The sequence below is a fragment of the Thunnus thynnus genome, chromosome 21, assembly GCF_963924715.1.
Source record: "Thunnus thynnus chromosome 21, fThuThy2.1, whole genome shotgun sequence".
NCBI classification, from domain to species: Eukaryota; Metazoa; Chordata; class Actinopteri; order Scombriformes; family Scombridae; genus Thunnus; species Thunnus thynnus.
In genome coordinates this window covers 9,077,331-9,099,508 of record NC_089537.1, presented here as the reverse complement: position 1 = coordinate 9,099,508, position 22,178 = coordinate 9,077,331, and the positions used below count along the sequence as shown (strand labels likewise).

General features: G+C 39.5%; 1 protein-coding gene across 2 annotated transcripts in view; it reads left to right on the top strand.

Annotated features, from left to right (window-relative positions):
• The first annotated feature begins 674 nt into the window (after positions 1-674).
• The window catches only part of nrbp2b (nuclear receptor binding protein 2b), a 39,517-nt gene continuing 18,013 nt past the window's right edge, over positions 675-22,178 (top strand). For both annotated transcript variants that reach the window (XM_067577746.1, XM_067577745.1), the window contains exon 1: positions 675-1,430. In XM_067577746.1, the coding sequence (XP_067433847.1) occupies positions 1,311-1,430 (120 nt within the window). In that variant the 5' untranslated portion in view covers positions 675-1,310. The remainder of the gene's footprint in view (positions 1,431-22,178) is intronic.

Here is a 22,178-nt window from a genome sequence, read left to right as displayed (position 1 = left end):
TCTACAGACCCACTTCTTTTATTCTAATTCATACTAACCATTCATGACTTTTATTGCTCAGGATTTTGCCATCGCAATAAATCAATGAAACATTAATATTGGCAATTAATTACTGGTGAGTAAATAATCAGTATACTTTGTCTCTTGGGATCTTTTCCTGAGCAGAACTTTCACTTGGTAAGTGGATTTTTTCCACCACTGGAGTTATGACTCCTAAAACAGAGCCACATTAGACCACAGACCTTCTATTATTAGGGAATAAAAGGCCCTTTCTCCTTTTTTTATTAACATATAAAACCTGCCTGGCCCATCTGGTGGCCTGTGCTGGTCCAGGTTCTGGTTTTATGGATAGTGACTGCTGCAGTAATCCCTATTTAAATCCAGAATTTATTTGATTTGGTTTGATTTCATTCTCTCAGAAACAACACACACATAACACATTTGAAGTCATGAAATAAATAAAATAAAATATAACACAAACAAGGTGTTGTGCATAAACTGAAGCATGACACAAGATAAAAACACAACATTACAGACATAATGTTGGATAAGGTGCTACGGTTTTTTCTTTTACGCAGACTCAGTTTTTTTTTAACGCCTACATAAATATATTGTGCGCACTCGCTGGTGTCTTTACGGTATTTTTGCTCCATCTCCCTGCGCACGGTGCCTGGCAGGAGATTACGGCTTCAGAGCAGCAGCAACACCGACAATGACGCGTGTGGAAGACGGTGGAAAAATGAGCTCTCCTCCGTGAAAAAACAGACGCACGGGGGGAGTCACACAACATTTCACTTCACCGACTCGAGCTTTTTTTTTTTTTTTACACCCGCGTCGCTCCGGCGTGACTGTGAATGAAACGGACCAGCAGGAAAAAAACATTTCGCAACCTATTTTGCATGCAGCCTACAGGGCGCATGAAGAGTCTGGGATATATTTTTCCACCCTGCTCAGTTCTTCCAACGACCCTGCAATGTGTACACGCTTTGTTTTTATCTAAAGGAAGTGTTTGTATTTTTTTTCCCTTTCTGACTGAGGAGGGCATCCTGCGCTTGTTTTAAGCAATCTCCTAAAAATTTTTTCCCCCTTAGAAGATGTTTTGAGCGCCAAGGGGGCTGGTGTCGTCTTCACTGCGCAGACAAGCGGCGGACTGCGCGTCTCTCTCTCTCTCTCCTCCACAACAACACAACAGACAAGAGACAGGAGGAAGAGGAGGGAGGGAAGGAAAGGAAAGGAAGGGAAGGTGAAAAGGAAAAAAAAAATAAAGGTTTGATCTGTGTTTGGAAAACCTGGAAATATACGGCGTTAAAATGACGATGTCCGTCCCGGAGAGGAAATCAGGATCCGAGGGGAAGGAGGAGGAGAGCGAGGATGAGAGTGAAATCCTGGAGGAGAGCCCCTGCGGCCGCTGGCAGAAGCGAAAAGAGCAGGTTGGTCGATTGTCTGTGTCTGTGTGTGTGTATATATATATATGTGTGTGTGTGTGTTTCTGTGAATTGCAAGCGATCTGCTCTTTAATGAGGGAATAAATAAGTGAAGTTGCCCACTCTGAGCACGCTGGACACCCCGTATTATGCAATGTTTGAGCCAGCTCCATGTATTATTGCACTGGTGTGTGTGGTTTTTTTTTTGCACTATCCCACCTCAAGCCTCACTCAGTTCCATCTCTATTGATCTACATAGCCCACATGAAGTCTATTTCAGTGAGAAATTCAACTTTATTATGAAGCTTCTGCTGTTTCTGCTCAGTTCTCTGTTCATGATCTTGACATTGTCACTCTGGCACATTTAATTACAGGTTTCAAATCAAACAAACATACTCTAACAAGTCTTAACTACTCCACCTCATCACTAAAAATAAAGCTAAAATTAAATTGTTGCACCATGGAAAGAGGCAGCAGTGAGAGAGCATGTAATGATTACTGGTTATTGCAAAACTGAGTGAGGTAATACAAAGTGCAGCTCATCAAAATTAGAGATTTCAAAACAGGAACCAACAATCATTTTATTACCGATCATTCTGCAGATTGTTTTCTTGAATCTCAATCACTAAATTGATTGTTGGGTCTATAAAATGTCAGAAAACTGTGAAAAACAGCCATCAAAATTGAATAAAATCCATAGTGACTGTTTCAATTATCCTTTTTGGTCTCAAATTAAATTCAAAAAACAAAAATATTCAGTTTTCAATAACAGAAAACATTAAAAAAAAAGCATGAAAATTCTCACAATTTATGAGATTGAACTTGGGAATGTTGGTATTTTTGCTTTAAAAATGACACAAATGATTAATTGACCATCAAAACAGACTAATCCATTAATTTACTAACTGTTTCAGCTCTAATTTTATTTATACATCACGTACATTTCTCTCTGAACAACATGCAAAACCGGCTTTGACCCTCCATTCACAAAAAATAGCAGATTTCTTGTTGCAGCATCTTTAAAGGCATCCAGAGCAGATTCAAACAACTCGAGGAAGAACTCATTTGCAAGAAAAACAGTTGCAGGCTCCTGTTGTTTGTGGCAGAAATAATAATCTATTTTCATCTAATCGAGTGATGCATTTCCTCGTCTATCTCAGATCTACAGCTGTTGTTATGACTCTGCCACCTTCATATTTCTATGTTTGGATCAGCAGTAGTTGTTTTGTCCAGACAAAGCATCAGCAGCATAACAGAAAATAACCCAGTGGCTGCGCTGGGAGCCTCCTCTCCCATCAATAAGGCCGCGTTTGTTTCATGTCAACATCAAAGACCTGAAACGCAGCACAGTATCTGTGACATTCACAGCATCAGCCACCCTGATGAGACTGAAACTCGTCCTCAGGCATTTTTACAGAAACGCCCTAAAAAAGTTTGGTTATTATCAGAGAGGAAACAAACATTCTTCTAAACGGTCGAGACATTGTGAAGCAGCAGGTGCCGCCTTCGCTAACAGCTCCAGATAAGACTGGAGAGTTTATGTTGAAGGTTATCTCTCGTACACACACGGTGTCCTCTGCAGCCACCTGACCTCCCTCTCTTACACTGTACCGTTAAGCATTCTTCATGTTTAGAAAGCACACACACACACACTACACCGCTATCAAACCCCAGTGTTTTTCCACCCATTGATTACCCGTCTGTGTGTGTATGTGTGGTGTTTTCTGGGTTGCTTCCACTGTCACATTTCCATTTACTCCCCACTGACAGCATCAGTCATGAAGGGCTGGTTGGTACAGTAAAAAAAATCCATATCAGAATATCTCTCGTACACACACGGTGTCATTTTTTGATGTCAGTATATATCATGAAATTAAAAGTGGATGCTAAATAACATAAAATACTCGTTTATGTTCCACTGATGTATCTTGTAAAAGCAAACATGAAACTTTATTAGCTAATTTTGTTGACTTTTAATCACAATTTGCTTGGAATCCATAATTTTGCTAAACAAAACAGTGATATGGAACTCTGTTATTTTCAAAAATCAATCAATCTGTCAATTTGGCTAATTCTTTGTTTATAAAATGTCAGAAAATAGTGAAAAATGGCCATCATTACCCCCTAAACCACAAGGCGATGTCTGCAGATGACTTTTCTCCAACCAACAATCCAAAAACCAAGATGATATTCACTTTAAACTCATAAAGCCACAAAAAACATAAAATCCTCACATTTGAGAACCTTGAACCAGCAATTTTTTTTTACCGTTTTTGCCTCAAAAATGACAATTACAAACTCTTTGTAGATACATTTTCTGTTGATTGACTAATCGATTAATCATCACAGCACTACTACGATATGACCATCATGATACATTCCTACCTACAGCCCTTAAACTAGGGCTGCAACTAGCGATTATTTTTATTTATGTTTAACATGTTGATTATTTTCATGATTGATCGAGACGATCGAGTCTATAAAATGTCAGAAAACTGAGAAAACGTGAAGGTGAAGTCACCAAAATGCTTGTTTTCCCCAAAGAACAGTTCAAAACCCCCAAAATATTCAGTTTACAATCACATAAAACAAAGAAAAGTGATGATTAAAGAAAAGTGCACTCACTCACACCAGTCAAAAAAGAGAATTTTAGTTGGATAGGTCACTTATGTCTTAATATACTTACCTTGACATGACGTAATCATCATCTAACCTCAGTTATGAATAGACCTTTTTTTTTCATTTGCCCCAGTTTCCAGGCTTCAGTGTTTATACATGTTTGATCCACGCTATCACAAACAGAATGAAGCCACGTGATAATAGCTGTTGCTAACCAACTCATAAAGCAGCTCAAACAGGTTACTAACAACAGTGCAGCTGCCTCAAGTCAAACCACAAATTGTGGTAAATGGTCTGTGAGATCATATCAAACCTTTAATAGTAACAAAGCAATCGGTCAAAAACACGTTGACACTATGCATTTTAAAACTGTTGTGGTGCACAAGTGTTGCATGTTTCCTTGTTTTTCTTCTCTTTTTCTCTGTGCAGCAGGCCTGGGTGTGTCTGAGCAGCCTTGAAATGCTTATGAATCCTCGGTAAATAAGTCAGTGGGTGAAAGTTGAGAATACACGCTGCCATATCTGTTATTCAACTCAGGCATTAAAAATAAATACAAGTCACATGGTCAGCACATGGTATTGTTGCCCCGCACGGCTGTTTTTTCTCAGCGCAGGCGAGAAGTCGAAGTGGTTTGGACTTTTTTTTTTTTTAATTGCATTAATGTGTGTTGCCTTCAAAGTCAGTTTAACCCTCTGTCTTGGCTTTTCTCTTGGACCGAGCGGCATCGCTGTGATTGGAAAGCAAAAAACTGTGCGAGCAGCTGTATTAGTGGAAATCTTTCCTTACTCAGTTGTTTTGTTTTTTTTGTTGTTGTTGTTTCTGTTGATGTTTGTGTGAAAAGAAGCAGAAAATGTTCCCTTGAGTAGCACCACAAGATGACACAAGATGTTATTCAAACTAAACTTGATGGTTTATCGTATTTTCTTTCCAGGAACAAGAAATTAAACCGGGTGGACAAATGTTTCACATGTTGCAATGAAATCTGGCTGCTCTTCTTGTTAACTTACTAGGAAATTAGCGCGTCAGTAGCAACATGATTTACAAGTTCTTGATTTACATACTGTACAGTATCTGACTGGTAGCACGTAACCTCTTGATTGAGTCACGTGTGCCTTCCCAGAATGGTGACATTCAGGCTAACGCAGCACTTTTGACAATACGGTGACTCACAAAATGTTGCTGTTGAAGCATGAGTCTGTCAAAATCAGCCCTTGTCTTTTCACCCTGACTCATCACACCGGGCTCATTTTATTACAGTCTGGTCTGGACAGATTATCACTGGCCAACCCTTGTGATCTTAGCTCCGTAATGCAGCAGGGCAGGTCTCCGGAAGTGAATTCACTCTGAGTACTCTTTCTAGTAATTGCTCTGTGAAAGACACATCCTCTGTTTCCAGGTTCTGCATCCATCTGCTCATAGTGAGGTGAAAATGAAGCGGCTCAGGGTCAGACACATTCACCGTGATGTTAATTCACATTCACAGATGAATATGTGAGGTTGAGTGTGACGGGTAGATGCTTGTTTCTGCACTTGCGTGTAACCCAAATTCCCATGCTTGTGTCAGGACTGAGAAACTCGAGGCAGTGACTCACATAGAGCTAGAGGTGAGAAATACAGACAGTATTGCGACAGGCCTTTTTTCACAGAAGACACGGTGTCACAGGTTCATGGGTGTCAATAATTAAATTAATGGCTGAATTAGCTGCTTCAGTTTCTGGGTCCTTGTATTCTGCTTATGTTATTAATAACAACTCTGCTTTTCCTGCAGTGACAAATCAAAATGTCTGCTGTGAAAAAGGCTGATATTGATAACAGTATTATTGTCCATCATGTAATTACGTGAGGATGTTCAGGGTTTTCCCTGGAAAAGTGTTTATCCAAAGCGGTAAGGTAAGCCACCCAGATCCCGACGCATCTCATCTCTTAATCAATTTAGTGAGTAGATGATGGAAAAGAGCCACAGTCATTAAACATATGGCATCAGTTTAATATCATCTCTGTGCTTTTCCCCCTGAAGGTATAAGTGTATGAATTTATACATTTTTATGTAAGCAGAGACGGTGGTTGTTTCAGTGAGGTAGACCACATAAATAACATGAGAAAAGGCTATTTTTTGTATTTTGTTAACATAAAACCCTGTTTTTTAATGAAAATCTATATGAAAATAGACAAGTACTATAAGCAGCTGTATTCGTTGTGTGGTCATGTTAATTTGCACTCTGGTGTGTGGAGCATCACATGATGCGTTACTTTAACAAGTCACTATTCCTTTATTTTCTGCACTTGAGTGAAAGTTATTAATAAAATACAACCAACTACAACACTGTAGTAGTTATCAAAAAGTCAGATAAGGGGTTATATGAGGTTATACATAGTGCGGCAACTGAGGATATTTTTCATATTTTTTTGGTTGATCATTTAGTTTATAAAGTGGAAAATCACATTCATCCAAAACCCAAAGTAACATTTCTAATTGCTTGTTTTTTACCAACGAAAAGTCCAAACCCAAAGATATTCAGCTCACAGTGATATCAAACGGAGAAAAACAGCAAATCTTCACATTTGAGGAGTTGGAAACAGGGTATGTTTTTGCATTTTTGCTGATGATAAATAATTTTAGCAGTAGCTGTATAATTTTTGTCAGGCAATGCAGTGTGTTTAAAATCTGAGGTTAGCCACACACGTTGGATTAAGAAGCAGCCATGATGTATGCAAAGCAGTTTCGGGATGTTGTCCATGTCTAAGGTCACAAAGACGAACCATTAAACAGAGCAAACGAACCTTCGGCACACAGCGTTGCCCCTCATAAGCCCATGTCAAGTTGTGGCTTGCACTAAGCCCTGCCTGTCCTGAGGGGATCCCCCTAATGACTTACACTCCATAATAATCCAGCAGCGTGGGCATGCTCACTGGTTTGACAGCTGCCCTATGAGGAATGACATCCACTCAGATTTCCCTGGGGGCGGGGGGGCAGGGGGAGGACTGAGAGCAGGGACAGTCAGCTTTGATCCACCTGTTAACATAGTCGCTCTGCCAACGGCGGTCCCCGGCGCCTGTTGCTCAAGACTTTACTAGGAAACACATCGACCCCCCCTCAGTTCCCTGGAATACAAATACAATCTGTGCAGATGATGCCTTTAGGGATGCTGGATGACTTTGGTCCTGACTGAATGTCTCAACAACTATTGGACTGATTTCCCTGACATGTTGTTCAGACATTCATGGTCCTCAGAGGATTGGCATGAAATTTGGTGCTGATGTCTACATCTCTGCAGGATGAAGTGTAGTAACTTTGGAGAGCCTTTAAATTTTCATCTAGCACCATAATCAGCTCAAAATCTTACTTAAGGCAGCTTTAGTCGGTGCGACAACAATGAATATGTGACTTTATTGCATGTCACATTGTGTGAGACGCCTACGATAAAATCTTGGTCACAGTCTGCGTAAGTCTGCACAATATCAGTCTGAGGCTGTCAGATTGTTTGCTGGATGTGTGGTGAATCATAGCGCTACGATGTAAATAGAACCAAGTATATGAAAGCGGAGGCACGTCATCAGCTTTTGATGTTTTTGAAAATGCGGCAAAGTCACACAAACCTCTTTTTCATTGTGTGCCGTGGACGTAAGGAGGAGAACGAGTATGTTTCCCCCTGAACTTTATTTTAAAAACTGCACTCATGAAATGTCACGCCAGGCCAGTGTATCCTGTCATTTCATGTTGTATTCTGTTTTGTTTGTTTGTAGTCGTGGGTCATAGCAGCAGTCACATTTGGACCTAAATTTCTGACTCAGGCTGTGTTTTGTCTCCAAAGCTCCAAATTGATTGTCGCTGGACGTGTCTCACAGTGAGATCCAGGAGCACCGTTTTGGATTGACGACCATGTTTCTCTCACAATTGTCTCAGACAAAATCACGCAGTGTAAAGAGGCCTTTATAGTCCAGTACTTTGCTCGAATGTCACCGTTTTTGCAGGTATTCCTACCTCCAACCTCAGCTGTACTTTGTGTTCAGTGCTGATTAGCTAACACACTAAACAAAAATATGTCCGCTAAACCTTAAAGATCACCTCCAGACATGTTTTAATACATATAAAAATATTCTGCATGGATCAATAATGTGTCTCTGATATGTTTTTTCCACAAAAAAAAGTATAATTAAAATGGCATCTGCTCCTTCTCCCTCATTAAAAATTCCAGAATCTATAAATATGCAAATGTTCGAAAAAGTGTCGGATATAAGATGTCTCCTACTTCACCGTAAAGTCTATTCATAGTGTTTGTGCTCTGGAGGCTTCATGTTTCCACATCATGCTTGTGTAAGTTGAATATTGGACCAGGATTGACTTCCAAACTATTTGTGATGTCACAAATCCTGCTCATAGGCCCCTTTTTAAAATCATATTTTCAACAAGCACAGAGAAACTTTCAGCAGATGAAAGTGAAAACAGCCTTCACCGTTCTGCAAGGTGAAGCTCAAACATCAAACTATAGGAACAAGAAGAAAAACATATTTTTGAGAGTAGAGGGACTTTAACATGCACTGCTGTCGACTGCTGGCATGGCTGTAGACTCGTAGTCTTGTTCAAAGATTGTTGAACATTTCACTTAATTATTTAAACCTATTCTAACAAAAAAAGATCTGATTATGTAAAACACCTCAGAGATAGAGAATTACACCTAAAATAGTATCAACTGATAAACTTATTTGTGCAATAAAATAAGATATTATGTGGTATTGTGGTATCTTGTTGCGGCTACAGAATTGGACACATTTGCATGTTTGTGTCGGCGCAGGTGTGTGTGTGTGTGTGTGTGTGTGTGTGTGTGTGTGTGTGTGTGTGTGTGTGTGTGTGTGTCGATTAAAGGTTATGCTGGTTAAAATTTGCCCATCTGTACGGGAATAGTAGCGAACTGCAGCTCCTCCTCCTCTCGACACGCCATCAGATTTATGAATGGTTTAATGACACCGTGTAACTCACCTTCTCATATGTGATGACGTGCTGTATTTTACAGCCTGGGCGTCTTTGACCTTGCCTGCCAGATTACATCAAGTAAAGGTAGCGCACTATTTTCATCCACGTATTTGATAGCTGTTGTAGTAAAAGTTTCACGACACAGCTCTCAGCCAGTGGGGGTGTTTCAAATGGAAATGCAAATTAATGGTGGCACGCTGTTGTGCGTATGAGCTAATCGTTGTGCTTTTGAACACACAAAGAGCAGACGTACTCCTGATACACTGGGGATAAGCTGAATACTCTCTGGTGTTTACAGAGTATCACTAGTGCATGGAGGAAGCCTGTTTATACAAAACAATAGCAGGCAGGACTTGCATAGCACCTGAATGATGTGTTTTAGGTGCCGTTCACTCATTGGTCAGCATCTAGACAAGGAAGCTATTACTATATAGTCTCCAGCTTGCTAATAGCTCGAAGGTAACGTCCACTCTCTGATATACAGTACATACTGTTATCATCAGCCTGTGATATTGAGTGCATTCCTTGAGTTCATTTGAGTGTAAGTGTGGCAGCTGGCATCCAAACTTGAATGCAGATGGAAGAGAGGAAGGAGAAGGAAAGAGCGTGCCTCTGTTAAAATTTTCCACTCACATTAGCAAATTAATCCAGTCGAGAAAACCTGCGTTGTACCTCTAGTTCAAAGCAACACGCCCTCCAGCTGCACCGCACAGAGCTAAATTGATAAATTGTTCCCTCAGATTATTGGCTTAAGCCCTCAAATCATAAATAAATGTGCGTCTTATACTTACTGCAGTCCCTCAATTTACCAATTTGTGCCATTGAAATAATTACTTTGTTTTCTCGTTTGCTTATCCTGTGTTTAAGTCATATTGTGAAGACTATAAATACAAACAGCCAAGTGGGAAAGAAACATTTACGTCAGCCTCCGAGTTGCAATTACATGCAGGGCAGATGGGGAATTTGTGACCACCATATCTTTCACTCGGCGAACAAAATGCCAAAAGTGTAAACAAAGCAGAGACAAAATGGCTCCAAAGGCACCGTAATCAGCAGTTGAATGTAAATAATATATCAGCAGTAATGTAATTGATATAATTAAAAATGAGATGTATAGCCTGCACTATTTTCCATTTAGTTTATCTTGTTAACAAACCGCTGCGTGACATAAGAAAATGGAGAAAAAATCAACAAAACTATGGGAATGAATTATGATTTATTAAAAAAGTGTTCCCTCCTGACATCACTTTGTATCTCTTACTGTAACATTTTGCAGATTTACTGTGACAGGTTGAAAACTGCACCTGAACTGTCTGAATCCAGTCCAGATCTTCTTGTCACAACAGATCCACACTGACACTCCTCTCCAGTATTGTGAAACATACAATAGGACGCTATACAAAATGTAGGAACAACAACAACAAAGGAAACCTGTGGTGCAGGTTCTGTTGTCTTTAAGTAGAGCTGTCACATAGATGGCTTTAATTGCTTCTGGGCCTGTATTACATCCATGGGATTACAGAGCATTACATGATGGTTTATTGCAGCATCTGTCAATACAGAAAGCGGTTTACCGCCTTCCCCTTTCATTATAGGAGGAGGTGTTGACGTCTAGATTTCTTACTGTATGATTGCTTGCCTTTTGGCTCTAAAGGACTGTCATCAAAACCTGACATTTACCATACTTATGTTTTATACTATAGTTTTTTTTCTGCAATGAGACTCCATAGTGGTTGTACTGGAAATGTTTGGACAGTTAAAGGGGACATATCATGCTTTTTGTAATTTTCTGTCATTTATATACTGCTATGATGTAAGATGTCTATGTTAAATACTCTCTGCAAGTCAAAAGCCAGGGCTTCAGCTGGCCAATCAGAAAAGAGTGGGCTCACTGGGAGGCGGGCCTTAAAGAAACAGGAGCTAAAACGGCCTGTTTACTTACAGGGTGCATAAAGAGCCAGTATAAAATAAATAAGCAGTTTTTAAAAAAAAAAAAACTGTAAATCATGCAAAGATATTCCAGTAGAGCCCCAGAATAAAAATATACACCTGGAAATGTGCATAATACATCCCCTTTATAAAACACATGAGGCAAATACACCATGAAACAACTATTCAGGTCCAGAAATGCAAGTTAGTATTTAGAATATTTTTTTATTTTTACATTAAACTAGTTGTTTTTCTGTGGCTGTGCATGGACAGAAACCTTCCACAGACTAAGAATAAATCCGCTAATGCATCAGGTCCACAATGAAACATTATATATATAAATATATTCTCATATCCCTGTGAGCTACGAGCTGTGGTGTGAGCTGAATTAAAGCCAAACAACAGAACAGATGGTGTTCAACCTATCAGGCTCCATCATGAACAGGCCTCACACCAAGAAGCGCAACAAATTATGCTTTTATACCTGAGTTATTCAGCCTATAAACATTTTCATATATCAATATGCAGCTCACGAAGATGTCAGAAATGTGACCTATCACCTGGTTGTGAAATGTGACCCGTTCTGCCAGCGAGGCCTCTGGGGGTCATCAGATCTGACGGGATATACAGAGAGGTAGTTGTCAGCGTTTTCCACTCCAGCTGCGTGAAATGGAGCCACCCGGACTTTCTGCCGGTCGGACCGGAGAGCTGGCATGAAAAGGAATCCTCTAGGATTGGCTGACATGTCTGGAGGCTTTCGCGGAGCTGTCATAGTAGTTCACATCGCATGACATCCGTGCCTCAGAGGAGCATGTCGCACCAGTTCAAGTGTTGTCTACACACAGTCTGCAAGATCTTTTGAGAGACAACAGTTTCCCCCGAGTCATCTTTTGACATGAGTGTGTGGAAATGATTACTGTTTAAATATAAAAAGTGTGGAGAAGGGTCTGGCATTTATCACACAGAGAACAGAGGTCTTAACAGTTCCATTTGGATTTTACATAATTCAAACTACAAAATATCATCACCATGCATCTCTCTTCATTCATCACTGTCTGCTACTAGAGTTTCTGTCTCTTTCTCCACTTGCAGTTAAATGAAGTAAAAAAAATCTCTTTGAGACTCTTAAAAAACTGGCAAAATGTAGGGCAGTGTAACATCACATTAAGGTATTTTTAGCTCAGCAACAATTGGAGCTTGATAACAAAAACTTAAATGTCAGGTTTCGGTTTTCAGCCCTTCAGTGTTAAAAAGCATCTGTCGACACTGGCCATTGTGCGCAAAGATTCAACAGTGTGTTAAAATCATTAATGGTGAAGTGAGTTCAAAAGTCCACGACGCAACAACTAAACCACAGCAGGGATTAAGAATAAAAAGGCATTGATGTAGGTTGAATGAAAGGTGTAAATATGCCTTAGAAATCTGGTTTCTCTTGCAGAACTTCGGCTTTTTAACCAGCTTTCTTTAATTATTATTATCTATTATTATATCAGAAGGATGACAATAACTAGGTTGAGAGCAATTTCCCTGATTTCACACATTAAATTGACTAGTCATGGTGACAACTACTGTGAATAGAGTCCTCTGTGATACTGGAGAAGTTACGCAAGCCTAAAAAAAACAAACCCGTGTGATGTCATCAGGGTTATTTTGGCTTGAGCTCTGAGGCTAAAAATTAATAACACAAAGTTAATAGTATAAAATACAAACAGAAGGAATAGTGGAAATAGCAGTCGTAGTGAAAGACATTGTAAAAGACAGTGAGAGTGTAATGAAAGTGAGTTGCATTGTGGGAAGTGTAGGATTCAGTGGTTTTTGGAGCTTTACTGATACCAAGGACTTAAATTTAGAATATCTCATCTTATGTTGTTGAATTTTGACCACTCTTTTTTAAAAAATCTGTTTCTTAACTCTATGGAGGCTTGATACTAAATAGCTGGAGAAACTATTTAACACATGGAGTCATATAACAATAACTGTTCTTATTTTGTATACCCGTCCGCCAGCTGTCACTCTTACTTTTCGCTTTGCTTTATGAAAGATCCCACCACCACCTCCGCCTTCCTCAAACCAATGCTGTCCTTTCATTAACCCGACCAGCACAGTGCCAGTTTGAACTGGTTTAACGTGTTGCTTCTTATCCTCCATACCATCCTGGAGCACTACAGCTGTACCAATTGGTTTTGTAGCATTTTCCATTTTTGTATGTATTTATGTATTTGTAGTATTTCTTGATTTGGAGCGTGTTTTCTTGATGTTTGTGCTTTCAGCCTTGTGTGTCTCTGGCAACACTTAAAATATGTGAAAAGATGAAAATAGCGTTGACCACAGTATCTCCACTACATGCTGCTGTGTGACTATCAACTGGTAGATATTAATTATCACACCTGCCACCTCATAAACCGCCTTCGCTCCACTTAAACGGGATTCCCTGCCTTCACCACTACATAAGAAAGGGACCAAAAACAGTACATAAACATATATATGTATATATATTTATGTGCAGTCTATGATTTCAACCCATGGACATATACATATTCACCAGATTATCGGGAGAAATCAAGTTAAGGCAAGAAATCTCAAAGGGAAGTGCAGCGGCTTCGTATATAATAATGCATATAAATATATACATCAGCTCTTGAATGACACATGATGCATAACAGTGGGAATTTATCCAAGGGTGGAATTTTCCTGTGTTGTGAATCTAGTCATATGACTCTGATTCACTCATATTCTAAGTTATAATAATAGTCTCTAAGCCCACTCTAGTTCCTGTCATTTGTCGTAATCTGAAGCCTTTAAATATTTTATTTTAGCCTTCCGCCGTCTGCTCTGAGTGCCGACTGATTCCCACACAGTCTGCTGATTTGAAAGGATTGTTGCACAAAGCGAAGAGGCTGTAAAGTCATTAAAGGTACAGTTTTGGTCAGGTAGCTGTTGCTGTTGAATGTGAGTGTGTTACCCTCCCCCTACTCCAAGGCGAAGGGCAAGGTCCTCCCCGTCCCAACAACAGCTGTTGCGGTGTTTATATGCGCGGGTCAACACTTTGATCAAAGAACATCAGCCCTAAAACGTTGCACAAACCCTACCGAGCACTCCAACCTCTGCAGGAAGGTGAGAACAGGTTGTGCTAAGCCTTTATAAACATGACTATCCCTGCAAAGACCTCTCTGTTTTAACAACCAATAAAGAAGGGATACTACTTGAAGCTTCATATACACATGCTTCCACTGCTTCAAAGGGAGCTTTCTTTACTTTGTTGACCAGCTGATATGAAAACTCTCTGTGTCTGCAGGTTTCAAAGTGTAGATTCATTCCTCGGCACTTCAACTTCGAGGGCTCGTATCTTGACCTTTGAAACCAAATATGGATATCTTTGTGTGTGTGTGTGTGTCAAATATGCACATAAAAGGGAAATAGCAACCATAAATCTCGTGGAGAAACATTAATATTTTTTGTTTAAATGTGTTGGACCTTATTTTGTTATAGGAGTTTGCATAAAAGTTAAACTATGCATTTTATTTCAGGGCTGTTCAGACTTGCTTAAGGCTGAAAAACATGTATTATCTCACATGTGAAAACATCCCTCCAAAAGTCATTGCATTGTATGATATGATCTCTATTTCTATCTTTATTCTACGGCTCATAGCCTCCCTGTACTAAACCAGTGAAGCAATGAGAAGATGCATGTGGGAAATTCGCAGTAACTTTGACACTTATTTCAAAACAAAGTGCTGCCTATGATTTCCCTACGATTTTATTGAAAGGAAGATGCAGCGTGGAAACAGTCCTGCGTAAAAATATTCACATCAAATATGAGCAGACATGAAGTCCTGGGTTTTGTGAAGTCCAGTGTCTTTGCATGAGGCCTCATCATTTACCTAAAGCTCCTCTCCTCTCCAGCTGAAATAACATCCAACTTATGCTTCGTTGTCTCTGTTTGGGCAGACACAACCCGATTTGCATTGAGAATTTGAATTTGTTGTGTTGTTTATGCAGTCCGGGAGGCTGAAAGTAAAGCAGGTTACTCTCATGCAGGAGCCACAGAATAGAATTAGAAGTACGTCCCAGCAGCCGTCAATCAGGAAGATGCCTGATGAATTAAAGATGGAGCCGGTGAATAGAAAGCCCCAAAACACCTGAGCTGCACAGTGATTATCTGGGGCTTTAGCTGCCACTGAAGACACACAGAGGTCATGTCCTCTGTCTCTTTCTCTGGGAGTACGGGAACCTGAAATGCAGTTTTGAAAGACAGATGCCATATTTTGCAAGCATGGTCAACTAAATTTGACTATTTTTAAGCGCAGAAAGATGAAGAATGACATCCCGTCATCGTTTAGTCAGACATTGTGTCTATGTCATCGGTTTTCTATCTGTAGGAAGGGGGTGATGTGCAATATCTGTCCTGTCAACATCATTTTCAGTCGACACGGGAGCTGTGGTTGCTAGGAGCAGTTAACTTCATTTTTTATGACGTTGATGTAAGAAATATGCAGATTTAAGAGTTGTTATTTTTGTAAGTCGGCATACAACAACCTGTACAACTTCGTTGATTGTGCGCTTGTTGCTTTTCATCTGTTGCCATTCAGTATGTGTGTCTGACACAGGAAGATGACATTTTAGTCCCACAGTCAAAGCTCTTATTGGTGCAGTTGTTTTTCCAACCAGGGAACCTATTTGAAGAAATTGTAAGGTGAGGGGAGCGATCCAGAGGCCACAATTTCTCAAGTCTGTCTTATAACAACAGTCAGGTGTCCGTATAAACACTGAAAGAGGTTTTCCTCGCTGTAATCATTCCTCCTCCTGTTCATACTGGCTATTAAAAGATCCCCTTCAAACGTGCTTTCAGTGTAAGTGATGGAGGCCAAAATCCACAGTGTGTCCACACAGCCATTTTGTACAAAAATGCATTTAAAAGTTTATCTAAAGCGTATATGAGACTTCAACAGACTGAGCTAGTCATATCAAGTGGATATCTGACACATTTACAGTTTTTTTTAACATCAAATTCCCTCTTTCTGTTTCCCTATTGAGCTGCAGTGGAAGTATAGTAACAAAAAGAGGAACTTTAAAAAAAGAGGAACACTAAAAAAACAGTAACGTTGAAAGATGTTTACTGGATTCAACTGATTTGGATGGCTGAAGCTTCATATTCGGTTCAGATAAACTTGATTTTAGCCGCCATTATTTACATTATAAGTGTATTATGAGGGGATCAGTATGAACAGGAGGAATGATTACAACAAGAAAAACATGTATCACTGTTCATTTGGGCTCCTGACTGCTGTTTCAAGACAAACTTGAATAATTGTGAACTCGTCCTTTAACTGGACAGTGTTATTCAAACTAAGTGCATGTTGGAGGGACTGTGCCTGAAAATTTCTGGAAACCTTGTGAAACTGACAATCATGTCGACCTTATACAGCGATTCACCAGATGTGTGGAGTTGGAAAAGTCTGGGTCGTCTCTCTTTCTTTTATCCTTCACCCAACTACTTCTGTCATTTTTGAGTATGCAGTTTAATCCCTGGTGGAGAGCAGAAACCTCTCAGACAACAAACAGCTTTTAGATCATTATGTTCAGAAACTCTGGAACATAAAGCCAGAAGGGAAACAAATAGAAAAATATACAAACTTTTCCTTCTTCCTGGTATTTTTAAAATGCTGTCTACAGCCTCGGTGACAACAACACACTCAACACACACTTGATGTCTCATGCAGAAACAATGTGGACAGGTAGGCGGGGGTTTGATATGTAGACAGACCAACCCCCACCCCCCCACCCCCCCACGTGGTGCTTTCACAGACACTCCTATTGAGCTCTGTCTGTAACGTTACACAACCGTTAATGGGCACCAAAAAAGAAAAGCAGCTTGCTGTCTCGGTGCATGTCTGCCAACAGGCTTTTGTTTGAACACGTGCTGAAGAGCCAGCTCAGGTTGACTCTCGCTTCCCAGCTTTAATCCCCCCTGCAAGATAAACGCCACATGGTTAAACACAACTCTTTTCTACTCCGTCATCGTATTAATATCTACTTTCCTTTAGCGTTCCTCTCTGTTTTTCCTCATGGGTCCTTCTTAACAAGCCACTTGACTAATTGAAGCCTATAAACACAACAATAGCTGTGAGAGAGACAAAACTTCTGCTTAACTGCATTCTTACACCCCTCTTTAATTGTTTTCTCCTGCTTGACTATGATGTTTTCTTGCTCCTGCCTTCAGCAATAGGTGGGGGGGGGGGGGGTGAAGCTTTTAACTGTTACTCGCTGGCTACTGTGGCAAATACTCAATAAGCCTTTACGCTGTTTGCCAAGTGTTTTGAGCTTTTACCCTGAGTCACCTCTTTTGCTTGCCTGAAAGCTGTACTGCAGTAACCTCTGCCGGAGGTGCGGTCGGTGGAGCTCGCATAACACACACATCCGCTGTGTTTGTAGTAGTAATGAAGCAAGCAGTGTGTGTGGATTTACTAGCATGAATTGGGTAATCCAGTGGGCAGAAATTATACCGCTTTATGGAGAAGTTTATTACTCAGACGGACTCTGCCAGACCCGGTTAGCTTTTCCAAGAACACAGTCAATTGTAGATGTTTTTAAAGAAACGGGGCGGGGAGCCAGTTTCAGGTCGAGGCAAACACAATCACACTTCTTTTAGCAGCCGAGTCAGAACTGCTGTTTGTATTCAAGGAACTGCACTAAAAAAAAGGGCCCAATTGCAAAACACTCCATCCTTGTTTTGTAAACCTTCTCCTCTCTCTCCGAAAGTCCTCCGCTGCCAAAATTGCGGATGTGTGACTGAGTCAGTTTCTTATAAGTGAAAGTGATCGTAATGGAAATGGAGGCCCAGTTTGGATTTTGAAGCCTCAGTGAGACAGCAGCCCAGACCAAATGTCAAGCCTTGGCCCGAACACTGAATGCTCACAGACTTTAAAAGTGATGTCATCAAGTGCCTGAGTGCGAGGAGCTGCCAGGGCTCCAAAAACGTCAACGTGGAATGAAACAGCACTTTGTGGAAGTGCAAGTTTCATATGTTGTGTAACAGAGTCTGAATATATTGTCTTTAGTAATGTTGTTTGAACAGATGAAAATATGGCTGCAACTTATGTTTTCATAATCGATTCATATTTTTCTCGATGAAGCAATGAATTGTTTTGGTCTATAAAACATTAAAACTGTGAAAAATGTCCATCATAATTTCCTGGAGTCCACATTGACATCAACAAAACCCAAATATATTCAATTTTATGTAATTAATGGACAAGGAAAAGCAGCAAATTCTCAAATTTGAGAACCTAAAACCATCAAATTTGGCATTTTTGCTTACAAAAGGACCTAAACAAGTTGCCAATTAATTCTGTTGACTAATCAATTAATCATTGCAGCTCTAGATGAAAACATATCAACATAACTCAGGCTTTTACAAAAAAAACAAGACTTTGAATCTGCTGCCATGTTAACATGTAGCAGGTATCATGTTTACCATGTTCACAATCTTAGTTCAGATTTTATTTGCAGGTATTTTGACCTGATGATGGCGTTACATGAAAAATCAGGAAATCCTCAAAGTTATCACAAGTCACCCTGAGGGGGGACATGAACATGTGTGCCAGATTTCATGCCGATCGATCCAACGTTGGCATTATTTAGATTTTCCAGTCTGGACCAAAGTGACGGACCAGCTGACCCACAGACAGACATTGACATCCCTAGAGCTTACAAGCGTACCTTAAAAAAGGTTTTGATAATTTTAGACTTCCCCTGTGATCCCCATTTGGAACATTAGTAAGCTCTAAATTCCCCCAACAAAGTCTACAGGAAGTATTCAGATCCTTTATTTAAGTAATAGTAGGAATATAGTTATAGTAGATACTATAAAGCAAAAATACTTAATTGCAGTTGAAAGTCCCAAATTTAAGCAATACCTGTAAAAGCAAAAGTACATGAAGAAAGAATATATATTTTGTAAGTTCATCATATGTTTTATATACAATGGCTGTCATATTAATATAGTGGAGTATGAAGTACAATATTTACCTCTGAAATGTTGTGGAGTTGAAGTATAAAGTTGCACAACATGGGAACTTTAGTCAGGTAGAAACAGTACAAGTACCTCAAAAGTGCAGTACTTGATTAAATGTACTTAGTTACCGCTGACTTCTGGAAAATATGCATGAAGGGCTCAAAATGTCTGTTCGGGAGCCGTCGAGCACTGTGGGAAAACTCAGAGCCGTCATGGACTTGAGTCAAAGTCTGTAAGTCTGGACGTTTAGAGGGGTCCAGTATTTAAAAAGAGCATCCTGCTGTTCAAAAAGGACGATGGGAGGGACGTCAGTTAGGGAGGAAAAGAAGTTTTACCTGGTTGCAGTGGCAGAGAGATAGGATTGTTGAAAAATCTGTCAGTGTTATTCAATAAGCTGCTGTACCATCAATCAGTCCCACAGAGGAGGGAGAGAAGAGAAGAAGCATTGATGATTTTCTCCAATTATGACTCCGCATGAATCTGTAGCTCAGCAGAGGCTGTAAAATGAGTAAATCAGGCTATTAGCTGCAACTTGAAGGAATTTTCCAGCATTTTAGTGAATCTGCATGCTGCTCCTGCAGGACTGATGATGTGCAATGTGAGAGTCAGACTGTTCCAGCGTATCAGATCGATTGATCACACTGTTTCCTGTAAACAATAGGTGATTAGAGCCGACATAATCATTTAAATGAGTGACAAGAAAGCAGAATAAGATACTTTTGGAAGCACATGAAGTATTATATGCAGCTTTTCATCCGTGCACAAACAAATTTTAGATGGGGGACGGCAGACTGTGTTGCTCTATAGGAGTCTTAATGAGACAGGACCCCCTTTTGATCTGAGGGCTGTTTGCTTTATTAAAAATGACGCACACAACAGTTCAACCTTTTAACCTTGGACTCCCCTGGAGAGAGGAAGGCAGGCCTCTCCACAGGATTATAAATATTCATCCCAATAAGTAATTGAATGTTTTATTCAGGCAGAAATTTTAATTTTGTTAAAACAGATGAGTGTTTTGTCAAATAACGCCTGGATTATTGGAAGGATTAATGTGAAGTGATGCATGAGTATTTGACACAATTCAAATAATACTATGTGAAATAAGGATCATTAACTCACTAGATTGTATTTTTCAAGTTTTCTATTATGGACATATCATCCCACATACACAACTATTACATATCCAGTGCCTGTCTGTCATTTAAACTGAGCACAAATTGCAATGAGAAGGGTCTCAGAAAGGGAACCCATAGATGAGTACACACAAAAACAATCTATTATAAACTTATACACAAAAGTCTATTATTATAAGGTCCATATTTATCAAGATTCAAATGTCTTCCTCTTAAAATAGTTCCTGCATCAAAATTCAAACAGGAAACCAACACCATTTCCTCATATTAGCTTATCAAAGATATATTAGTATCAGCGTATATGTCTGCTAATAAGTAAACATGCAACATTAAAATGCTTCCTTTAAAGTACATTTCCGACCCAAACTCCTCACTTCATCAGGTACATGACGAGGTTTATGTTGATGTTAAGAAATGAATATTGGAACTCTCAAATAGCTGTAACAGCCTCTAAAACTCTCTCATGCTTTATTCTTGGGGTTGATCTTTGATATTATGAAATGTCTTATCAGGTTATAATTTATTCTAGAGCTTAATCCACCAGTGTGAAAGAGTTGACAAAATAGTACCAATTTCCAGCACATGGTAGTGCAAATCATAGCTCCAATAGGAAAAGAGTAACACACTTTTTTTTTTCTTTTCTCCATGTGAATTTTAAATGTTTCATGATGCGTTCACAGGGAGGAAAAATCAATAACTTTAAAAAAAAAAGAAAAGGTTATAAATGTGCAAAAACAACAGCGCCAACATAAAAGTGATACTTTATTGAGTTGTGGTGCATCCAGTTGTGATTGTGACATTGTGAGTTCGACTCAGTCGACCTTTGTTTCGTGCCCTCCCCTCTCTTTTACATTTGCTCTGTAAAATCAGCACAACTCTCATCAGAAAGACAGAACGATCAGATAAATGATTAATTACGGCTGCAGGTAACCGCCAGTGATTATTTGAGGTGAGAAAAGCCAGAACAGAAAATGCTGAGGAGATAACAGAGTCAGATAGGATTTATCTCGCTAGATTAATCAGTTTTAACCTCACACACATTGAACCAGGTGGTTTCTGCGGTGTGATACGGTGAAGGTGTTGTTTCTCCACTATAGGGATTTCCTATTTACTATTCTCATGTGCCTGCAAGCCCAGATGTTGGTCCACATACTTATCAGATAACACCTACTACTCATATTCGTCATAATAGATTATGAGACGGAGAGTTACACATTTCACCCATGAATGATAAATACAAGGTAAATGCTTGTGGTCAGATATTGGATTTCTGTTTTGTAAACATCATTTTAGTCTCAGCTTGGAAATGAATCTTGTCTGTGCTCCATTAAGCACATAGATGTAGTGAATGTCAGTCAAAGGGCTCTTATCTCATCTGTCTTAAGAGGTTGAGCGGGAAAAGGAATAAACACACAGTGTAGGTATGCAGATAAAACGGGCTCTTAGTGCCTTGACCTTGTGCATTTTCTGTCCACTTGAACACAGGAATGTTTGATTGATTGAAATGTGTGTGTGTGTTTCAGCTCACTGACTGGTTTGCATGGAAAGAGGTTTTGTTCAGAGTTCAGAGCAGATTTATGGGAGTGCACAGATTCATCAGAGTTATGCTTAAATGGCAAACGTGTTTGTATGTCTGGAAAAACTCAGTGTCAAAAGTTGCCCTCTAAACTATGATCTAAACTAGGAATCAGGAAAATGTATGTTTCTAATGCAACAGGGAAGATTAAACACAGATGGATTGAGAAGTTTGGCACATTTTGTTAATAAAAAAAGGGATTTTGTAAATAAACAGGTCTAATTAAACCAAGATGTTGAAAACGTTACTGTTTTTGTGTTGATACTGAAACTGAGGTATCTCATTGGCACATAGAAGAAGAAAGACAATATATTTTCACTTCGATGTGGTTCAAGGAAATAGCCTAATATCTTTTAAAAGCAATTTTTAAATGAATTCATGCCTTTTGAATTGGAGTGACTCTTTGTAAATAAGAGGTCTGAATTCCTCAAACTAAAGTATTGAAAAAAGTGAGCCAGTTTTAATACTGGTACAAACCAAAGGGCTCATACTGGCACCAGTATTGAAATAT